General features: G+C 40.1%; 1 protein-coding gene across 5 annotated transcripts in view; it reads right to left on the reverse strand.

Moving 5' to 3' along the window:
* ATP11C (ATPase phospholipid transporting 11C (ATP11C blood group)) overlaps window positions 1-18575 on the reverse strand; it is an 828266-nt gene that overhangs the window by 409873 nt on the left and 399818 nt on the right. For all 5 annotated transcript variants that reach the window (XM_086918646.1, XM_086918644.1, XM_086918645.1 and 2 more), the window contains exons 6-7: window positions 9557-9685; window positions 1832-1935 (exon numbers count right to left, since the gene is read on the reverse strand). In XM_086918646.1, the coding sequence (XP_086774772.1) occupies window positions 1832-1935; window positions 9557-9685 (233 nt within the window). The remainder of the gene's footprint in view (window positions 1-1831; window positions 1936-9556; window positions 9686-18575) is intronic.

Consider the following 18575-nt stretch of genomic DNA (forward strand, 5'->3'; position numbering starts at 1 on the left):
CTCAGCGAACCTGCTCCTGTACTCCCCAGCTGGTCGCGTGGTGCGCGTGAGGAAAACTACCGTGGGGCGGGACTTCCGTTTCCTGCTGGAAGCTCGCGCCCACGGAGTGCCTGGCCAGGAGAGGAGCAGTGGTGGCGGGGCGGGACTTCCGTTTCCTGCTGGAAGCTCGCGATCACGGAGTGCCTGGCCAGGAGAGGAGCAGTGGTGGCGGCTGAAGTCCGGAGTGGCGGTAAGTGGGCTGGGGGGGTAAGGGTGGTGGGGGGTACGCTCGGTGCACTTGTGGGTGTGTGTGTGCGTGCGTGTGTGTATGCGACGGCGGGGGTGGGTTCTCTGTATGAGTGGGTGTGTGCGTGCATGGGTGCTCGTGTGTGTGTGTGTCTGTGTATGCGCATGCGTGTATGGTGTTTGGAGCTTCCCAGGAGACAGCAGCTGAGCGCGTTCGCGAGCGCGTGCCCCGCTCAAATCGCCTCCTTGAAGAGGCAATGCGCGCGGCCGGCACTGTCTCCTGGGAAGCATAGTCCGTAACAATAGATCTCGGCGAGTACAGTGCTTACGCACTGTATCGCTACGAGACCTAAAAAATGATATTGGAAAGGGTGGGGAAGGAAGCACCAAGTGAGGAGGTGTGGGAGTGAGGGGAATATTATTTTAAAAAATGAGCGGAAAGTTTAAGGGTGGGGAAGCAATGGACAAGCTTTAGGGGCAGGAGGGAGTATCACTGAGAGTGCAGGGGTTGACAAAGGGGGAAGTTACACATAGGGCAAAGTACAGGCAAACACATGCTCTCACATAGGGTGCTTAAAGTAAAAGAAAAAAAATAGTTTCATGAATGCAAGCAACATCAGAAGTGGAAGGATATAAGTCAACCAATCAGAACACTTTGAGAACAAAATGCCCCTGGGAAGGACAAACATGAATAGGGAAGGAAGCTCGTAATTCATGAGAAGACAGCTGAGATATACAACAAGGTCAACCTATCATGAGCAAGGCCAGGGGCTAGCCCAAAGCGCATATTGGAAACAACAGGTCTGTCCAATCAGTGACAGGTAAGGCAGTCTGAAGCAGTGGCTTAAAACGAGAAGTTCCATTAGTTTCACCATTAGGCTAAACAATGGGGCCACCAATACAGACTGCTGCAAAAAAAATAAGGTATTTTTACATTATGACCCAAGTACTCGCAAATGACCTTCAAGTAACTGCACAGGAGATCTACACCTGTCAAATAAAGAAATGGGTCTGAGGCACGGTGTGCTTTCAAGAAGAAGTATCTGCCACTTCTTGAGACCTTCTCTGACTCTGGATGGTGTTGCATCACTTCCACAGTGCTGGTTGTTGAATTCAGCTTCTTGTAGTGCTTTAACCACCTAACTATGCGAACCACCCCAAGAAAGGAGGTCAGTTCAGTGCTTAGCCTCCTGCAAACTAACATTTTGCCTGCACCTCTCCTCAATCCCACAAAAAGCAGGCACAAATGACAAACTCTTAAGGGGTTAGCTCACACCTTCACTGTCTGACGCCAAGGGGGGTGTGGCGCTTGCCTTTGTACTCAAGCAAAGGCTGGGTTGGAATTCTAAAACCTTCGAATGTGCAAAGGTGTATCTTTCATCTGGGAGAGACTGGGGCATATTATATGCAAAGGCTGGATGGCTCTCCTATGGACCTGTGCAGGGACCTGGCACCGCATCATGTAGTATAAACTTAGGAAATCCATTTTCTTTTGTGATCTATACTTACCAAGGGAACCAATGCCTACTGTAGGATGCAAGAACAGTAAAACATTCTCCTGCAGCTAAGAGCTGCATTAAGGCATAAGAAGTCTGTGAAGCCTTACTTGTAGAGGTCAGGCTGAGGCTGCTCGCATTCAATGGTGGCATTAAGGCAGTCCACAGTCTGGACGGTAGACAGGGCAGCGGTTTCACGCAGAGCGTAGTAGACCTAGGTGAGAAACAGGAAAAATGAGGGGAAGTCGTTCATTCCACATGACACAGAGTTAACACTTGCACTGTGACCTGCTGCCAGGGGCTGGGGCTTGTATTCCATGCATCCAGCTGTCGCGGAAGCATCATGGCTGTCTCTGAGGAGAGAGTCAAAGATTGTTTCCGCTGCAGAGGAATGGTTGATTCAAGCCTTGCCAAGTAACCCTATTCTTAGCATCAGCTGCTGCGAAGGGTCATTTCGAAGTGTGGCCACAATCAATGGAAAGGTTTGACATCAACCCAACAGTTTGTTTGCATTCAGCCAACAGGGAATCTTAAATTAGCAGTCAGGAGGCCACGGTCTTAATTGATTTTAATTAAACTAATCACAAAGCAGGCCTCCCCTCTCTCCAGACATCTAGTGCCACAGCCTTCGAATGAAAAGCATGCACGGTGCAGGCGCTGGGTCTATAAACAGAGCTTATAGCAATGCGCGTACAATCATGGCCCCTTGACTGCTGCGGCATTAGGGTTCAGATTAGTGCACCGGCAGCCCCAGCACGATTAAATATAGAACATCCTCTCTTACTCTGATGACCAGATAATGTTATTCACTCCACACTGCCAGGCTGGGGAGACTCTCTATCCCATGATCCACTCAAGGGTTCCCTCTCGCCTGTCCTTAGATGTCTGCCTGACCATAAGGGCTGAGTGCAGCACAATCGAACGATCTCCTTGCTGAATTATAAACATTAACCACATATTGTGAGGGAAACGTTACCCAGTTCTCAAAAATGTCAACTTCGGATATAGGCACATTCATAATAACAATGAAATATTCAGATGTGGGAAATTTAAGGGAATCCAGACAAATACATTGTTCTAAAGAATGCAGCAGAGATTTGCTAATGGAACCAAAAAGCACAAAATAAAAACAAACATTGACAATCCAATAACTCTGGCTTTGAAATAAATGCTGGTGCACTTGTTACATTTTTTATTTGAACTATATGCAATAAAACGAAATGGAACAAATATGCAGCCCTTTACTTGTGGCCATTAAATAACTGCAAGACCAACTATAAAATTAAGAACATTCAGTGGTATGGCTGTTTTTTTAAATTACAAGGCTTTCAATTTTGGCTTATTTAATCATAATTATTTGTAAAGGAGTCAAAAATAAATCACCACTTAACCAAGTACTCAAACTGCAAGCAGCTTCAATATTACTTAAACACTGTATGCAAGCAACTTCAAAAAATAGATGGAAGATAAATGCTCATTTAACTGGGAATCTTAAGTGCAGGCAAAATAAATATCTGCTATATTAAGTTAATATACAAAATAAATACAATAACATACACCGTGAACCAGAGTTGTCACAGAAAAGATTAAAATTTTTAGGTATCTGAATAATGCACACAGGCTCAGTGCAGTTATACTAAGTGAAGGGACCCAATGCATACAGAGGTCTGCCCCATCACCCATATGCAGTATGCTATTGTGGATGGGAGCAAATGTGAATAACAGTTTAATAGACCTGCAGAGGAAGCTTGCTGACCAGAAAGTTGCTCTAAGTATGCATACAATGCAGCAGCTGCTCCTCCGCTAGGATGGATTGTCGCCCCACTGCTCTCCGAGCAGTATAAAAGGGGAAAAAATTATTATAACACAACTTTAGGAACGTTAAGTTATTATGGAGCCAGGTTAGGGTGGTGGCGCTGAGCTATGTTAAGTTGGAGCAGGGAGAAGGAGTAATAGTGGGCACCATAAGTGCGCATAATGGTTTGGCCATCCGTCTTGGGTCAGCCAAACCATCATACGCACTTAGCATTTCTCCACCTGGCTGTGTTGTGCAGCTGGGTGGAGGACTGACACAGGCTTCCAGTCCCTGTCTGAGTGCCAAACTAGGGTGCTGAGCCCAATCCAAGCGCTTCTCTCGTACTATTTCCAGCATGAGCCAAGGGCTGTGATTGGCATCTGGGAGCCTGCGCAGTGTGCACAAGCTGACAGAGTCAAGGATTGGGAGAGAGGAGCAAGGTAGCGGCGGCCGCCGCCCGAGCGGCAGGTAAGTGCAATTGCATTTATTTTAAATGATGTCTTCTTGTTTGTATTCCCCCTCCCACACCACTACTTTGCAAAGCTTGCAGATGCTACTGATACTATGCATGATTTTAGAGGAAAACCCATAGTTGGGGCAAGACAGCAAACGCTGTCAAGAATTGGCCCTTCCCCACATAACCACAATAGTCAAACATAAGTATATTGCATATCCCTCTGTATATAAGCATTCATTTTGAATATAGATATGTACCTACATATGTACCTACATATGTGTATTGCTTTGTATAGACATGTATAATAATTAGCCTTTAGAAATATAGATATTTATTAGTTCTGCTTAATGCATGTATATACCTTCAGTATACCTGTGTGTCTTTATATTTATTTTGCTTTTATTTCAGCATATCCAATGCACTACCCTATAATATATCTCTCCCTGATTCTTTTGCAGTATACCCTCTGGCTCCACTCTGATTCATCTCAAACCTCATTTTACTACTCTCTACAATGCACTACCCTATTTCTCACCAGCGCTTAGAGACCTGCAGGTGATAATGCGTTTGATATATGAAAATTAACGTAACATAACATAACCCTATAACACTCTTAATATAGTCTCTACCTCAACTCTCTAGCTCATCTCAAACCTTATTCTACTACTCTGTCCAATGTACTACCCTATTTCTCACCCCATACGTCTATAATTCTGTTCTCTACCTCCACTGTCTCATTCACCCCAAACACCATACCACTAGTATGATCCCAAAAGTAAACCTTTCTAGACTCTTCCCTCCTCTACCCCCTACATCATCTCTTACCTCTTTAACTATTCAGAGCTCACAAAGAAGCCTTTCTAAACCTTTCCATCTGACTCTTCCCCCTCCATCTACCCATTACTCATCCCAGACCTCCTCCTATTGCTATGAATACAAATATAAACAGTAGACCATTCCCTCTTCTATCCCTCCGCTATTCCTTTTCAATCCAAATAACAGACTAACATGTCCACAGCTCAAATCAATTTCATATTTCCCTATACTAATTCCCCTGTAATCCTGTTATGGTTCCGGAGTAGCATGCTACTCACCGAAAACCACTTCAACATCTCATCAGGGATAGCAAGCACTATTTGAATGCAAACCTTTTCCCTCTTCTATCTCTCCACTATCCTTCTCAAGCCAAATAAGAGACTAACATATCCATCGCTCAAATTACTTTCATATTTTCACTATACTAATTTACCACTAATCCTATATGGATTCCGGAGTAGCAAGCTACTACCCGAAAAAGCACTTCAGGGGTACCCTCGTCAGGGGCAGTAAGCAGAAGAGATGATGTGGTCTAATGGCTAGGGCTGTCGATCTCAAATCTGGGGAACAAGGTTCGAGTCTCAGCAATGACGCTCAACATCCTGCGATTCTGGGCTCCTCACTTAATCTCCCTTGCCCAACAAAAAATGAATGTGTCCTGGTGTAATGCAACTAGTGCTGATGTACAGCACTTTGATACCTTCGGATCAAGTTTGTGCTATATTAAATTCAGGAGAAAAATATTACAATACAATTAATTGTGGCCATAGAAAAAAACAGAAAGTGTTCTTTTCTACTTCACTGAAGATAAAAACACCCTTCGGAAAACCAGTTCACAATTAACTTCTCAGGTTAGTAGGTCTAAAAAACTCCAATAAGCGCATTTATTGCCTGCATACCTATAAAAACTGTTGAATCACATACTCTCACTCTATCCATATAACAGCACAAACCATTAGCGGCATAGAAACAACCCATTGCAAATGGCATGAAACAAATGTAGATTGGTTAATGCTTCAGAAGGAGACAGAGCTGCTAAGGGAAGGTGGTGGGGGAATTTGGACATGAGCTCCAGGAGATGCGGAAGCAAGTAAACTATTGATTACCAACAGGTATTAATATTTCAAAGAGCAACGTTATGCTTTTCTGAAGCAGCACAAATACGAAGATAAATAAGTGCAGGCCCTGCAATTCAAAGGCAACAGAAGACAAAGGCATTGTCAGTGCTAAGGCATCTGGCTTGTACTGTAACTGGATTGCAGTTATTGATGGGTTTGGCCTCTTAACTCATCATACATGCACTCTGTCACTCACCCCAGTACTGATGCATCCATTCATCGACCCACTGATGCATTTTTGCACCCATCCACTAATAAGGAAACACATACACCTCAATAAGCATACTCAATGTGCATTCAAAGAATAAAAGTAGAGAAAATAAACCATCAATCCTTCTAAATGTGGCGGCCATATAACTGCAATACAAACGAGTACATTGCACACATATCAACCAGCCAGTACCATCATGGAATGATGCTGTGCACAGTGTATTATTTTGTACCGATCCAAGCTGGCGGCTATCGTGGAGTGTCAAATCAACGATACACTATCGACAACACCATTTGAATATGGCTGCATGGTTTAGAATTAGTGGCCTCACGGATGCTGCTCAGTCCAGAGTAAATGAACGGCGCAAAAAAATATAACGAGGAAAAAAAGAAAAATAGAATGAAAGGGGACCTATAAAATGAGATAATAGAAAACTGAAATACTGGCTCACCAGCTCTGGCCCTGAAGCTTACTCATTTTCATGCGGATCTAGATCTGTGATGTCACTCAAAGGAAAATAAAGCCAAGGGCTGAAGTGGGTTGACCCATTATCTTATTTTCTATGCTGCCACGGGGTGAAGCAGAATGTGAGTGACATTCGAACAGACCAATGGATGAATAGGGCTAATCCAAAGCCCCTTTTTTTAAGCATATGTATTTCTTTAATATAATTTTAGATAGCAAGAGTCTGGAAGACAGCTAAAGCTATCAAGCCGTACCTGAAATGTCCTTCCATATGCACCACGAACATTTCCTTACAAAAGTAGAGTTGGTAAAATAATATTTAACGCCGTCTAAGAGACCTTTGACAAGGATTTTCTCCGTGCAAATCTTCTACCCTCCAAGCTTTGTCAAAGGGAGTAACCAACACAAAACCCTCACCTAATATGTTAATCTGAGATTTCAAGTAATAAAATAAGTGTCTAAAGGCTATAACTCAGGGTACAAGCATCCACCCTTAAAGGCCTATTGCCATAAATATGTGATTTTACAAATATGCCAGGCACACTGTGTTTTTGGAACTTTTCATTCTTTAAATAGATAAGAACTATGGCATCTGATGTCAGGCGTTCATCTCTCATGTAAACCTTAAAACCTTGTGTTAGCGTTCTGTGTATGTGCAGAGTGCAATGATGTGCAGTTGGTGTAACACACATCTATAGTAATAGGACTTTGTGTTGTATGAGTCCAAGTATTGGGCCCAATGAGATCCATTTTGAAAGAACACTGGTTTAGTTTGGCATAAGCCAGCTGTGTTCCCAGGATGCAGAACACCCAGATGTTGCTTACTGCATTGGGAAGTGAAGCTGCAGTCAGACCAGCTTGTGAGGAGTCTCCCGGTCTTTCATGGCGACCCTCACAGTGAACTAGATACAGAAATCAACTCTGAGAAGTACACTTATCAGCCCCTCTGTAATTCTTAAAAGTGCTGCCCGACTCCAAGGGGTTCCAGTGGAGAAGCTGCTGTTGTCCCGAAGGCCTTACCTTGCTACAACTAACACGCTTCAGATACCAGCTCAGAGGCAGCAACTGCCATGCATGGTGGTCCTAGACCATAGTGAAGCTGGCACCTCATGCTCATGTTAGCTGTGTTGCAGCTGAAAGCGTAGGCCAGGTGAACACTAGCTAGAGTTACACATCTACAGTTCTGTGAGCAGGTAATGCGGTCCCACACTTGAAAGACAGACACAGACAATGTTCCGCAGTGGGAACATTGACTGATACCTACACAATCAATTTGTGGGTACCAACGGTTGAACTGAACTGCAAAATACTCCACGTGAGTATAGAGCTACTGAACCACACCTGTCCAATCTATGCTTATGCCCGCACGTACAAAAACATTCCCATCCACACTAGTGAATTTCTTACAATGGGAAAAGGATACCACACAGGGTGTAAATGCTTGCCTGTGGTATTCTGTTTTGTTTGGTTATTTAAATGCTTTCCTAATATTAAGATAAACACTGAGCTTGGAAATGCATTCTTGTGTCTGTTGTTTGACTGTGGAGTTTTGAGCTCATGCCCCCCACACTACCTTGCTGAAGCCTTTGACTGCTCATCCTAGTTACCTTGGGAGCAAAGTGTGAAAAGGGTGCACTTGCTCAGTTTGCAGCGTCATTGGAGGACAGGTACATGAATAGCAGTGATAATCGACCTAAACCCCCACAGTTGGGGTCCAGCCCATGTCTGCCCTGTTGCCCCTGAATTAGGTCGGACAGCAACCATCAGCTATACAGTCATAACCATTACAAATATGTACAGAATTATAGTTTATAAAACAACATACAACACTTCCAAAGACAGGTTAAGGGGGACTGTCACAGAGCAAATCGTCTACCCCAGGGTATGTCAGAGGGGTAACCAACATTAAAACCATTGCCTAATACACTAAGCTGAGATTCCATGTCATGAAATGTATGTATTAAAGGGATATTATCTCATTAATAACATTTCATAAGAAATAGGTAATTCACTCTGCATTATAAGCAACTCATGACTACTGTACTGAGCTTAACCTTTCCAACAAGATACAAAGTGCGATACTAATACTCTTTTTCGGTGGAAGCATACACCTTCTGCCCAATCAAAACATGTAAATAGGAAGCTCAATGTATGATTGAAGCCTAAGCCCATCAGAGTACTGCTCTCTAAAGCTCTTTTTAACATCAAGCAACAGCTCTGCCAGACAAAAAAGTATGCTTGCACTTCATTCAGTACACCGTGAATAATTATAGGTCACAATTGGATCAAATTGGCTGATTCCACATATCTATTTCACTTTGCATCCATGGGAGGCAGCAGCACAGATTTCGATGGGCTACTGAAAGATACACAACTGTATGAAAGCAAATGGGGAACATCCTTTACGACGCAACTATTACCCCGCACTACCATTACAACGCGGGGATTACAACAAAAGTCGTTACGACTTTCGCTGGAGGGCGATGTTGGATAGGGAATAGTTTAATTTTCTATCCAACACCTTCCCTACTATCCACGGGGACTGGAGTTGGAATAGAAAATTAAACTATTCCACTATACAGCGCCTCCCAACGCAAGTCGTTGTAACGACTTGCGTTGTAATCCGCGCGTTGTAAAGGCATGCGGGGTAAAAGCATGCGTTGTACTGACATACAACCAATGCAAAACAATATCTAATGTACAGATTGCCACATGGTCTAAATATGGGACTCAGAGCCCTATCTAACCTCTTCCACTACTCCAGTAACAACTTACAGTGCACCTGGGTGGGTAACGATGAACCCGCACACATAGAGTTGGTAGGATGTACCAATATTGATCCCTCTACACCAGTACCCTCAAGTGAGATAAACAACTGCCATGCAGTCTGAGACACGCAACACGGAATCGGCATAAGCAGCACAAAATAAAGGGGAAAAAAACAACAGCAAGAACTTTAGGCTGCATATGTACCTTGTAGTTGGATTCTCCGTCCAGACTTGCTGTAGTAACAGAGCAGGTGCCATCGTCATTACTCGAGGACAAGAATATCAGGTCACAGGGGAAGGTTTCATTGTCAGCAACTTCTAAAATATCTCCAACCTGCAGGGATGAAAAAAACTGTTACTTTACTGACTAGTCGTTCATTGATCGCCCAACATTTTCAAACATGAATTAAAATAAACCTCAACTGAATCCCATGGCTAAAAATGGAGAAAAAGAAAGTGAGTCTGAATAACGGTCTAAAGTAGTCTAATTAAATCCACATACAACAAGCACAGAGCCCTTAGTAATGGCCTTCTCAGCATGACCAAAACCCTCGACCAGGTAGCCCCTAAAATGATTTTTTTTTTAATTAGGTGCAAAAGTACAAACAAATGGCCAGACTCACAAAGGTAAATTTATATGTGTATATTTACTCGCTTGTAAATCTACTCCAGCACATAACAGTAGCTTTACACTTGTTGCTATTCACCATTTCGGAAAATTAAGTTGCTCCTAGGTGCAGATTTACATTTCTCCACCCCATGGCAGAGCCTCCTAGAGCAGGATTTATGAGTGTAAAGTTACTACTCATAACATTTCACACGCAGGCAGAGGTCTCTGCCACCGGGGCAATGATCTTGCTATGGTAAAGTACAGCAACCTCAACTAGGGATATCATTATGGTAAAGTACAGCCTAATTTATTAAACTAAAACAAATTACAAATATGTTACTATAAAATATGAATGGAAATAATAGTGTATATTATTTGAAATCTAGAATTATTAACAAGAAAACGTTACAGCACATTAACTTAAATGTGCATTACAATTAATTAAATATATTCGTTATTTAAAAATAATATCACTAAAGAATACTTTTTTTTAAAATAAGACCTACATTATCATTTGTATTATGTATTGCAATTTATATAAGGTTTAGTATATAATTAATTTTAAAAACGAATAACTATTCAAAAAGAATTTATTGAATAGATTCTCTCTTCTATATGTATGTTCTAAGACCTGTTTTTAATTGAAACTCAGGGTATGCTGAAGTTACCTCTTTTGGAATAAGACCAAGCAAACAATATAAACATGCAATCAACGTTTAATAGAAGCTAAAAATAGTACATTTTTATAGCATCAACATATACAACAAATTTCATTCATCTACATTACAGCCCCAAAATCTTAGGCATTTTCTCCAGCTTGATTTCAAATTCTAGCAAGGACTGTGGCCTGCATACCTGTCTCAGGCCTAATTCGTTTCTGTTAAAATGACTACACTTTCCCTCATGGGTGAACAGTGTAAGGGCTAACTTCACTCAGATCAATGGGTATGTCGCGGAATACTTTCATTCGTTGGTTTGCTTTTTAAGTGTGCCCTATCTGCAATGTTTTCTACTATTGTCAGCACAGGACGACGTCAGGCTGCTATGTAATTAGTGTATTTAGTATATTTATTAATATAGCTATGTATGTATTTAGTAAAGAAATATTTTTTTATGTATTTCATTATTTTGAACACTTGTGTAGCATAACTAACTTACATATCAATGAACATTGACTGTGCTTACCCATTAGAAACAGACAACCAGACTGAAGCAAAACATTACAAACATTGACAATAGGCATGGTTATATGTAATCAACATACTTCAAAGGCACAAGATTGCATAGAAAAGAAAGAAAAGAAGCACTACCCCCCTCGAGCAGAGAAACTTGGCAGTAAAAATGACAATAAAGTCAGGGAGGGAACACTTCTTGTGATTACCATTGTCAGTCAGGGGGGGTTAACTTTGTTGAGCTGGTGAACCAATCAACATAGCATATTGAGAGGTTAGTAATTAATAGTATGATATATTTATGATATACATTTATACTTCACTACTGGTGGAGTTTTGTAAGCAATGTGGATCCATCACATTTAATTGGGGAAAATGTTTCTGAATTTGATATAAAATACGCCATAACATTAGGTCTGTATATACTAGTTGTGTGGATCACCTCTGTTAACTGTTAGCTTTAATCACCTAAGATGGGATTGTTTGTCTTCATTGGGTCCAAGGCAGCCTTGCTAGATCTAGGCCCAGCAAGAGGGGCTGTCCCTCTGCCCAGCTTTACCGCAGGGGGTTCCTTTTTAACATGAAACAAGATAAGAAAAAAGGGAAGCAGAGACCTTGCTCCTAATAAGAAACCTTAGGAACTCATGGAATTTAGGAGGTCAATTTGTTATAACTTAATGGGGTCCTACCAGATATTAAACAATGTTTTTTTCCTAAGGACAAAACAGGAACCAGTTCTCCCTACAGCTAATGCCTTTGTAGGATGAATAATACTGATGTTCTAATTTATTTTATATTATACAATTCTGTATTTCGCATTCTTCTTTGATTTGATACATAGGTGATTATGAAATCCCTAGTTGCTGCCTTGAAGTAGTGCCAAATCACCTGTGTAGAAACATCACTTGTATCATTGAACTGGATGGTTAAGAATGGGGAAGATGGATACTAGAGCAAACATTACCCTGGTGCCACTGAGATACTTTGGCTTCTGCTTTCCCCTTCTTTCTTGGAGTGAGAAGTTTGTGTGTTGGAAGGTCTTTGAGTTTTATTAGTTGTGAAGTTAGCTCAGTAGTGGGTCAGGGCATGGTGTGTCTGCCTTCCTGCCTAGAGAATACTGAAAGAACACTTATCTAACACTGCTAACCCATCTTCTATGCTTGAAGCATCGGTAGCTAAGCATGCCAATCCTCTTTGCAATATCTTTTGCATGCTACATGGCCTGTACCCCTACGGCCTCGACCCTGTTCAGTCTTCATTCACAGGCCCAACTACACCTGGGTACGGAAGAACCACTGAAGACAATATTTTGATAATACATTCCTCTTTCCTTTTCATTTCAACCAGAATATGGAATGATCTTAATCTCTATAAAGATCTTTCTCACAGTTCCGTTACGTGTATTTAGATGTACTTCTGTTTGAGGAGTGTTGTCCTATTACCCTATAGTACATTTCAGCATTGTTGGAACCCTCCCATGCAGATCCCGACTTGACAGCATGCAAGTGGAACCTTTCTTGACATTTTAACATTGGTCATGCTAGTGCATATGATTCTACACACTGCCAACCTCAATTAGCTTAGAGCTGAATGGAAATGATAACAGAAAGTAAATAGGTGCCTTTAAGATGTTGAAGCTGGAGGGGCATGGCTTTATGCAGAAAGAAGATGGCTGTCTGCTGATTCAGCTCCATATTGCCAGGATAGAATTCCTCAATGAGAGCAGTGAATTTATTTTCCACATATCAAAACTAGAATGTAATACCATGTGAGTCATCCCTTTCTATACTTATGAAACTAAAACTGTTTTTAGTGCTGCTACTATATGAAAGGCCTTTTGTATGAAGCAACCAGCTGTCTTTTCAGGTCACAATCACAACACAGAATGGAGTTGCCAAATATACTTCTGACTTTGGTCTTTGAAGCATTTCTGTTTTTCACCTATTTTGTTTGCTTTAGACATCCATATTAAAGGCTCTGACACTGTTTAGATTGGTGTGCTGTCTAATTAAAAGGCAAATACAGACAGAAAAAAAAGATTATAATCTTCACAAGCTGTGGACAAAATTCAGGGGCAGGCCATAAATCTCCAGCAGTGGAAGCCACATTTCTAGCTTAAAATGAAATACAAATTGCAATGAGTTCATACTTAAAATACAAATTAGGAAAGAAAGGACTGAAATCTAATAGTCAGCTCCTGGAGTGTCCTGTTGCCTTTTGAAAGAGGTCTGCACTCCACATATTTGTTACAGTCCTTTGTTTTCTGGATGGAAATGTGGCAATGTATTTGTGCTTTTTTGGCAGGCAACATGGCATTTAAGTGTGTGTGCAAAAGTAAAATGTCCCAGAATTAGATATATATATTTAAGCATAATTTGTTTCCCTTTTATTTGCCTGTTGTTACATCAAGAGCAGAGAATTACAAATTTCTACTATCACTTCAGTCATCCTTTGTATGATGAATTAAAATCGTTCATTCAAACACCTTTATTCATGTGGATGGTGGAGGCTCGGTGAGAGTTGTTAATACCAACAAGTTTCTAGGCATTACTTTTAGATTACTTTAGTTCTAGTTGAGATATGTTTTGTCATTAGCAACCAGTGGTTCCTCAAATTCTGAGATTTTTACCAACATTTTGTCAGCCAGATTTCAGCATGAGCAAAATGAGAAAATGTCAATTAACTTACACTACTTGTTCTTCTCAATCGTCTGGAAATACTATAAACGAAGAAGGATATGCTCCTGAAAATATGGAAGATGCAAATGCCCCTACCTTGTAACTAAACTTGGCTATAGCAGCAAGCACTTGCAGCTCCCTTATACCTAAAGTGTCACTAAACCCCTAGCGGCTTTATGTCAACAGTCAAAACACATTCCTTCATATCAATGGAATTACTCCTAGAAGAGATCAGAGCTTTGAGACCATGGATTGAAGAAACTAATAAGATATTATAAACACTGGATGACAAACTGGCTCACTATGAAAAAACAGTGACTGATGTTGAGCAAAGGGTGAGCAACCTAGAGGACTCTAATACAAAGATCAGCAAAATGCAGTCACAAATACCTTTTCTTCAAAATCAAGCTATGGATTTGGAAAATCACAACAGGAGGAATACTCTTAAAATGTATGGCCTGCCATAAATATAGGGAGAGTGTTCCTATTCAGTTCTTTCAAACCATAACACCTAAGGTGTTAGACTTGCCATCACCAGTTTCTTTAAATATACAAATAAGGTTACAGATGAGGGCATAAACCGAATTTTGCTTCTCCATCTAACAGACCCGGAGGTGTTCTTATCCTTTTTCTCAACTATACTAACTTACTCAAGGTCATAATGGCTGCAAAGACAAAGAAACAAGTTTCATGAGTTGTTCATAAATTATATTTTTCTCAAGATATTGCTAAAGCTTCTGACGACAGACATAAGCAATTCTTAAAAATGCAACCAGAACTCAAAGCGCCTAATGCCAGATTTGGTCTTTTTCATAGATGCCTTTTTAAAATTACATATAAAAACAAGACAACAACATATTAATATCCTAACAAGCTGAGGACATTTTGGGATGACTGTAAAGGAGAAGACATGAATACTTCTAAAGTTTCTAATTGATTGAAAGCTATTAACTGATAGTTGTATGCATTCTGTTCACACACGTTGATGAAAAAGTTTATTTGACCCATTACTCTTGCAGCTTATTTCAGTCTCAACCTTTGTCACAGAGTCTTTATGTTCTATCATACATGGACACATCCTGATCCATCTTGGAGTACATGCATGTTGTCCTCATTGTGTGGCCTCAACACCCTCAACCCTTTGTTTTGTCTGTAAATGTGTTCCTTATTTCTTGTGTTTATTGCTTCTCTTTCATTCTCTTTTCTTTTTTATCTCCCTTTTTCATCTATAATCCCAACCTCTCCTTTTCACCTCTAATCTATTTCTTCTTTGCTTTATTTATTAATGCCATGAAATCATGATGGATATGTTTATATGCTTACTCTTTATCTATGGTTGGAAGTGTAGCCCTATAGAATGTAAGTTATTGCTTCAGTATGATACTTAGAGTAGTTTTGTGCAAACTCAAGGAATTAGGTTCTCCGATTAAAAGACAGAGTTTTAGCTCAGCTAGCTAATCCTAAAGTACGTTAGTTATCATGAACGTTTCTTTAACCATTTTCAATGTATATAGTCCAACTCAAATATATAGTCCAACTCAAATTGACACTTCCTTTTGGTGTACACTTTCTGGTTTGGCTTTGGTCCCAAAATGATCAGTTTAATATCACTTTTGCATTCCTCACCACAAGCTTTTATATTTGGTAGTGGTTTAATTTCCTCAGCTTTCAAGTTAAAAAGATGAGTTAGACAATTATCTGCTACTTTATTCATATTGGTCCTTGAGCCTTTAAAAAAATCTAAAATAAGAAAGAATAATGATATACAAAATTTCATTTATGGTGAAAATCAAATCAAATTATCTGTGTATGCAGATGACATACTCCTATACATTCCTAATTCAACTTTGTCACTTCTAGCTTTTCAAGATGAAGTGAAGGATTTTTTCCTAGTCTCAGGATACAAACTCAGTATTGAAATATGTCAGATACTTCCTCTCAATAAATTGTGTTTAAAACATGATTTTATATCTTCTGGTTTTCATTGGAGCACACATAAAATAAATATTTGGCGCTCTGGCTCTCCAATTCTGTGAAAGGTGAGGTCAAAAGGAATTCACAAGAAACTATTATTAGCTAAGCGTATTAATAACTAGATGGAAACCATTTTTTCTTACTGGTGCAGTCTTGATTTCATTAAACTGTTGTTGGTTCCTGTTCTTTTATTTGTTCTACCAACATTTCCTACAAAAATACGATCTTACTTTTTCAAGAAAATTAATTCTTTACTCACATCTTTTGTGCGAACTAAATTGAAAACATGTATGTCCTTACTGAAGTTAAAAAAGGATAACAAATATGGCGGAGCTAACTTTTTGGTTTATCAAAAGTATCTCAATGCTTTTTGTTTAAAAAATTCCCTTATTGGCTATTAGATAGCATTGATGACGATTGTCCTCCATGGGTAAGATCGAGAAAAATATATATATCTCCTTTTTCATTTGAAGAATTCATATCTTTTTCCCAACAACCTTCATGTTTGTCGCAACTCATCCTTAAAACCACATGCAGATTAATGTACCTCATTCTACTTCCATGTTTCACTGACGGAGATAATTTCTTAAATGTATCTATCTGGCGTAATTCACTTATTAACATTAAAAACAGAACACTTTTTGGCAACCATGTAGAGAGAAAGGGCTAATATGGGTTCGTAAATTTTTTAAGGGCAAGACAGTACTATCTTTCACTGATGCACAACTTATATTTCAGTTTCCAAATTCATTTAAATACAATTTTGCACAAACTGTATCTGCTAAATATGCTAAACTTCAGATCAGTAATGCGATCACTATATCGGATAATCATCTTTTTGATACTCTTGTTTCAAGACCATAGCAACCACACTATATAAAAATACTAGATCTTCAGATAAAGAGAGTCATAAATCACATGTGGAACTGAAATGGGAAGAGAATCTCTAGGTTAACTGGTTTGTTAACCTGTGGAATAAGATTTGGCTCAAGATTAAAAAATCTTCAAGAGCAGCAAACACTACCAAATTCTTACTTTTTGTAAATAGTAGAATTCTTCTAACTCCTCACATTTTGTCTAAAATAACTCCCAACATCCTTCCCACACGCTGGTCATGTGATGAATGTAACCAGCCTACAAACAAATAATATTTAAGGCCTGATTACGACTTTGGAGTGTGGCGCTGGGTCCGTCCCGCTGCCGCATTGCCAAAGCAGTGGTCAGACTGCCAGTCAGATTAGGAGTTTCCTCTTGTCTAGCGGGCTTTGTTTTTGACATCCCCACGGTGGTGCCCGGAAAATGAGCACTGCAATGTGAATGCCAAAAACAGTTCCTGCACGGCATAGACTACAAAGTCCATGCCATGTAGGAACCGGTGTACAAGCACAAAGGGGGCATTATGTGACCACATATGTACATCCACATGGCGAGGAGGCATAAAGGGGCCTTTTAGGGTCTGAGAGAAAATTTGTAACATGCTTGCGGACTGCGGCGGTATCGCCAAGCATATTACTGCCTCCTGAATGCCACTATATCACAAGGGAATGGCGGTTTCCTGTCAGTTGCAGCTGGGCAATGGCAGTCCGACCTCCCTTGTTGTAATAGGATGGTCAGAAGACGCCTGTGAATCTGGCAGCATGTGGATCACCAGATTTCAAGCTTGGTGATGTGGACTATCTTATAACGAAAGACTTGATAGAGCTTATATTGTACCTCTCTCACTTGCTCTATGGGCTCCTGTTACAAATAATCTAAATACTAATGCTATTTTGTGTGCTTTAAATCAACCTTTGATTGAAGACCTGTCTAAACCCCTTTGAAAATCTTTATTAATTCTGTGATTACGTACAATTTATAATTCATTACCACATTTATATATAAACTATATATTCTATATAAACTATATATATATATATATATATATATATATATATATATTTATATACATACATGGTCTGAAAACGGCACGCTATTGCTACTGGTGCCAGCGTTAGGATATGACCAATATCTGCAAATATTTACCCAGCAAAAATGGAGGACACTGCGCCCTCATGGGCTCTGAGTTCCAAACAAATTTAATCAACACATTCTTGCCATTGCAGCTTTGATCACAGTGACAAGACTGTTGTCAATTGCGATGCTATTTGCTTTTCCCTTTTTATCCCCTGATAGGAATTCTGGCACTTGTAGTCTTATTATTTCAGCTCAAAGTGAAAGATGTATTTCTATTGTTATTAAGACCAACACAGTCCATGCTTGATATATAGTCTATCCCTTCAATATATAACAGAAATATGTATTCAAGTTGCCAGTGTTTCTAATAGGAAGTTCACAATTGCTGTTTATACCAGACATGGTTACACCGAGGCCCACAAACCCTCACTATTCACTGGGTCACATTGGCATGAGGGAAATATTTGGCAAGGACATATGCTCACCATCTCCTGTGAGGCTGTCCCTGGCATGTCTTTAATTACAGGGGAAACACCAGGCGTAATTGAAGTCATTGCCTATCCAGTCGATTTCATTTTCAAATGCATAGTACAAACCCAAGAGACTGGTGTCCCTTGTTTAGCCTCTGCAACAAACTTCAGATTTCACACAAATCCTTTCATGCTGGGCACTGCAGCCGCTACGTATTAAAACATGAAAGAAAGATTTGCATTGCTTGGCGAAAATGAAAAGCCCATGGCGGTCCTCTTGATTTGCCTGTACATTTCTTTGTTGAACAAAAAGACATTATTGAATTACCACATTTTGATCATTTTATTCAGCATTTGGTTACTCTGA

The sequence above is a fragment of the Lissotriton vulgaris genome, chromosome 4_1 (genome assembly GCF_964263255.1).
Source record: "Lissotriton vulgaris chromosome 4_1, aLisVul1.2, whole genome shotgun sequence".
NCBI classification, from domain to species: Eukaryota; Metazoa; Chordata; class Amphibia; order Caudata; family Salamandridae; genus Lissotriton; species Lissotriton vulgaris.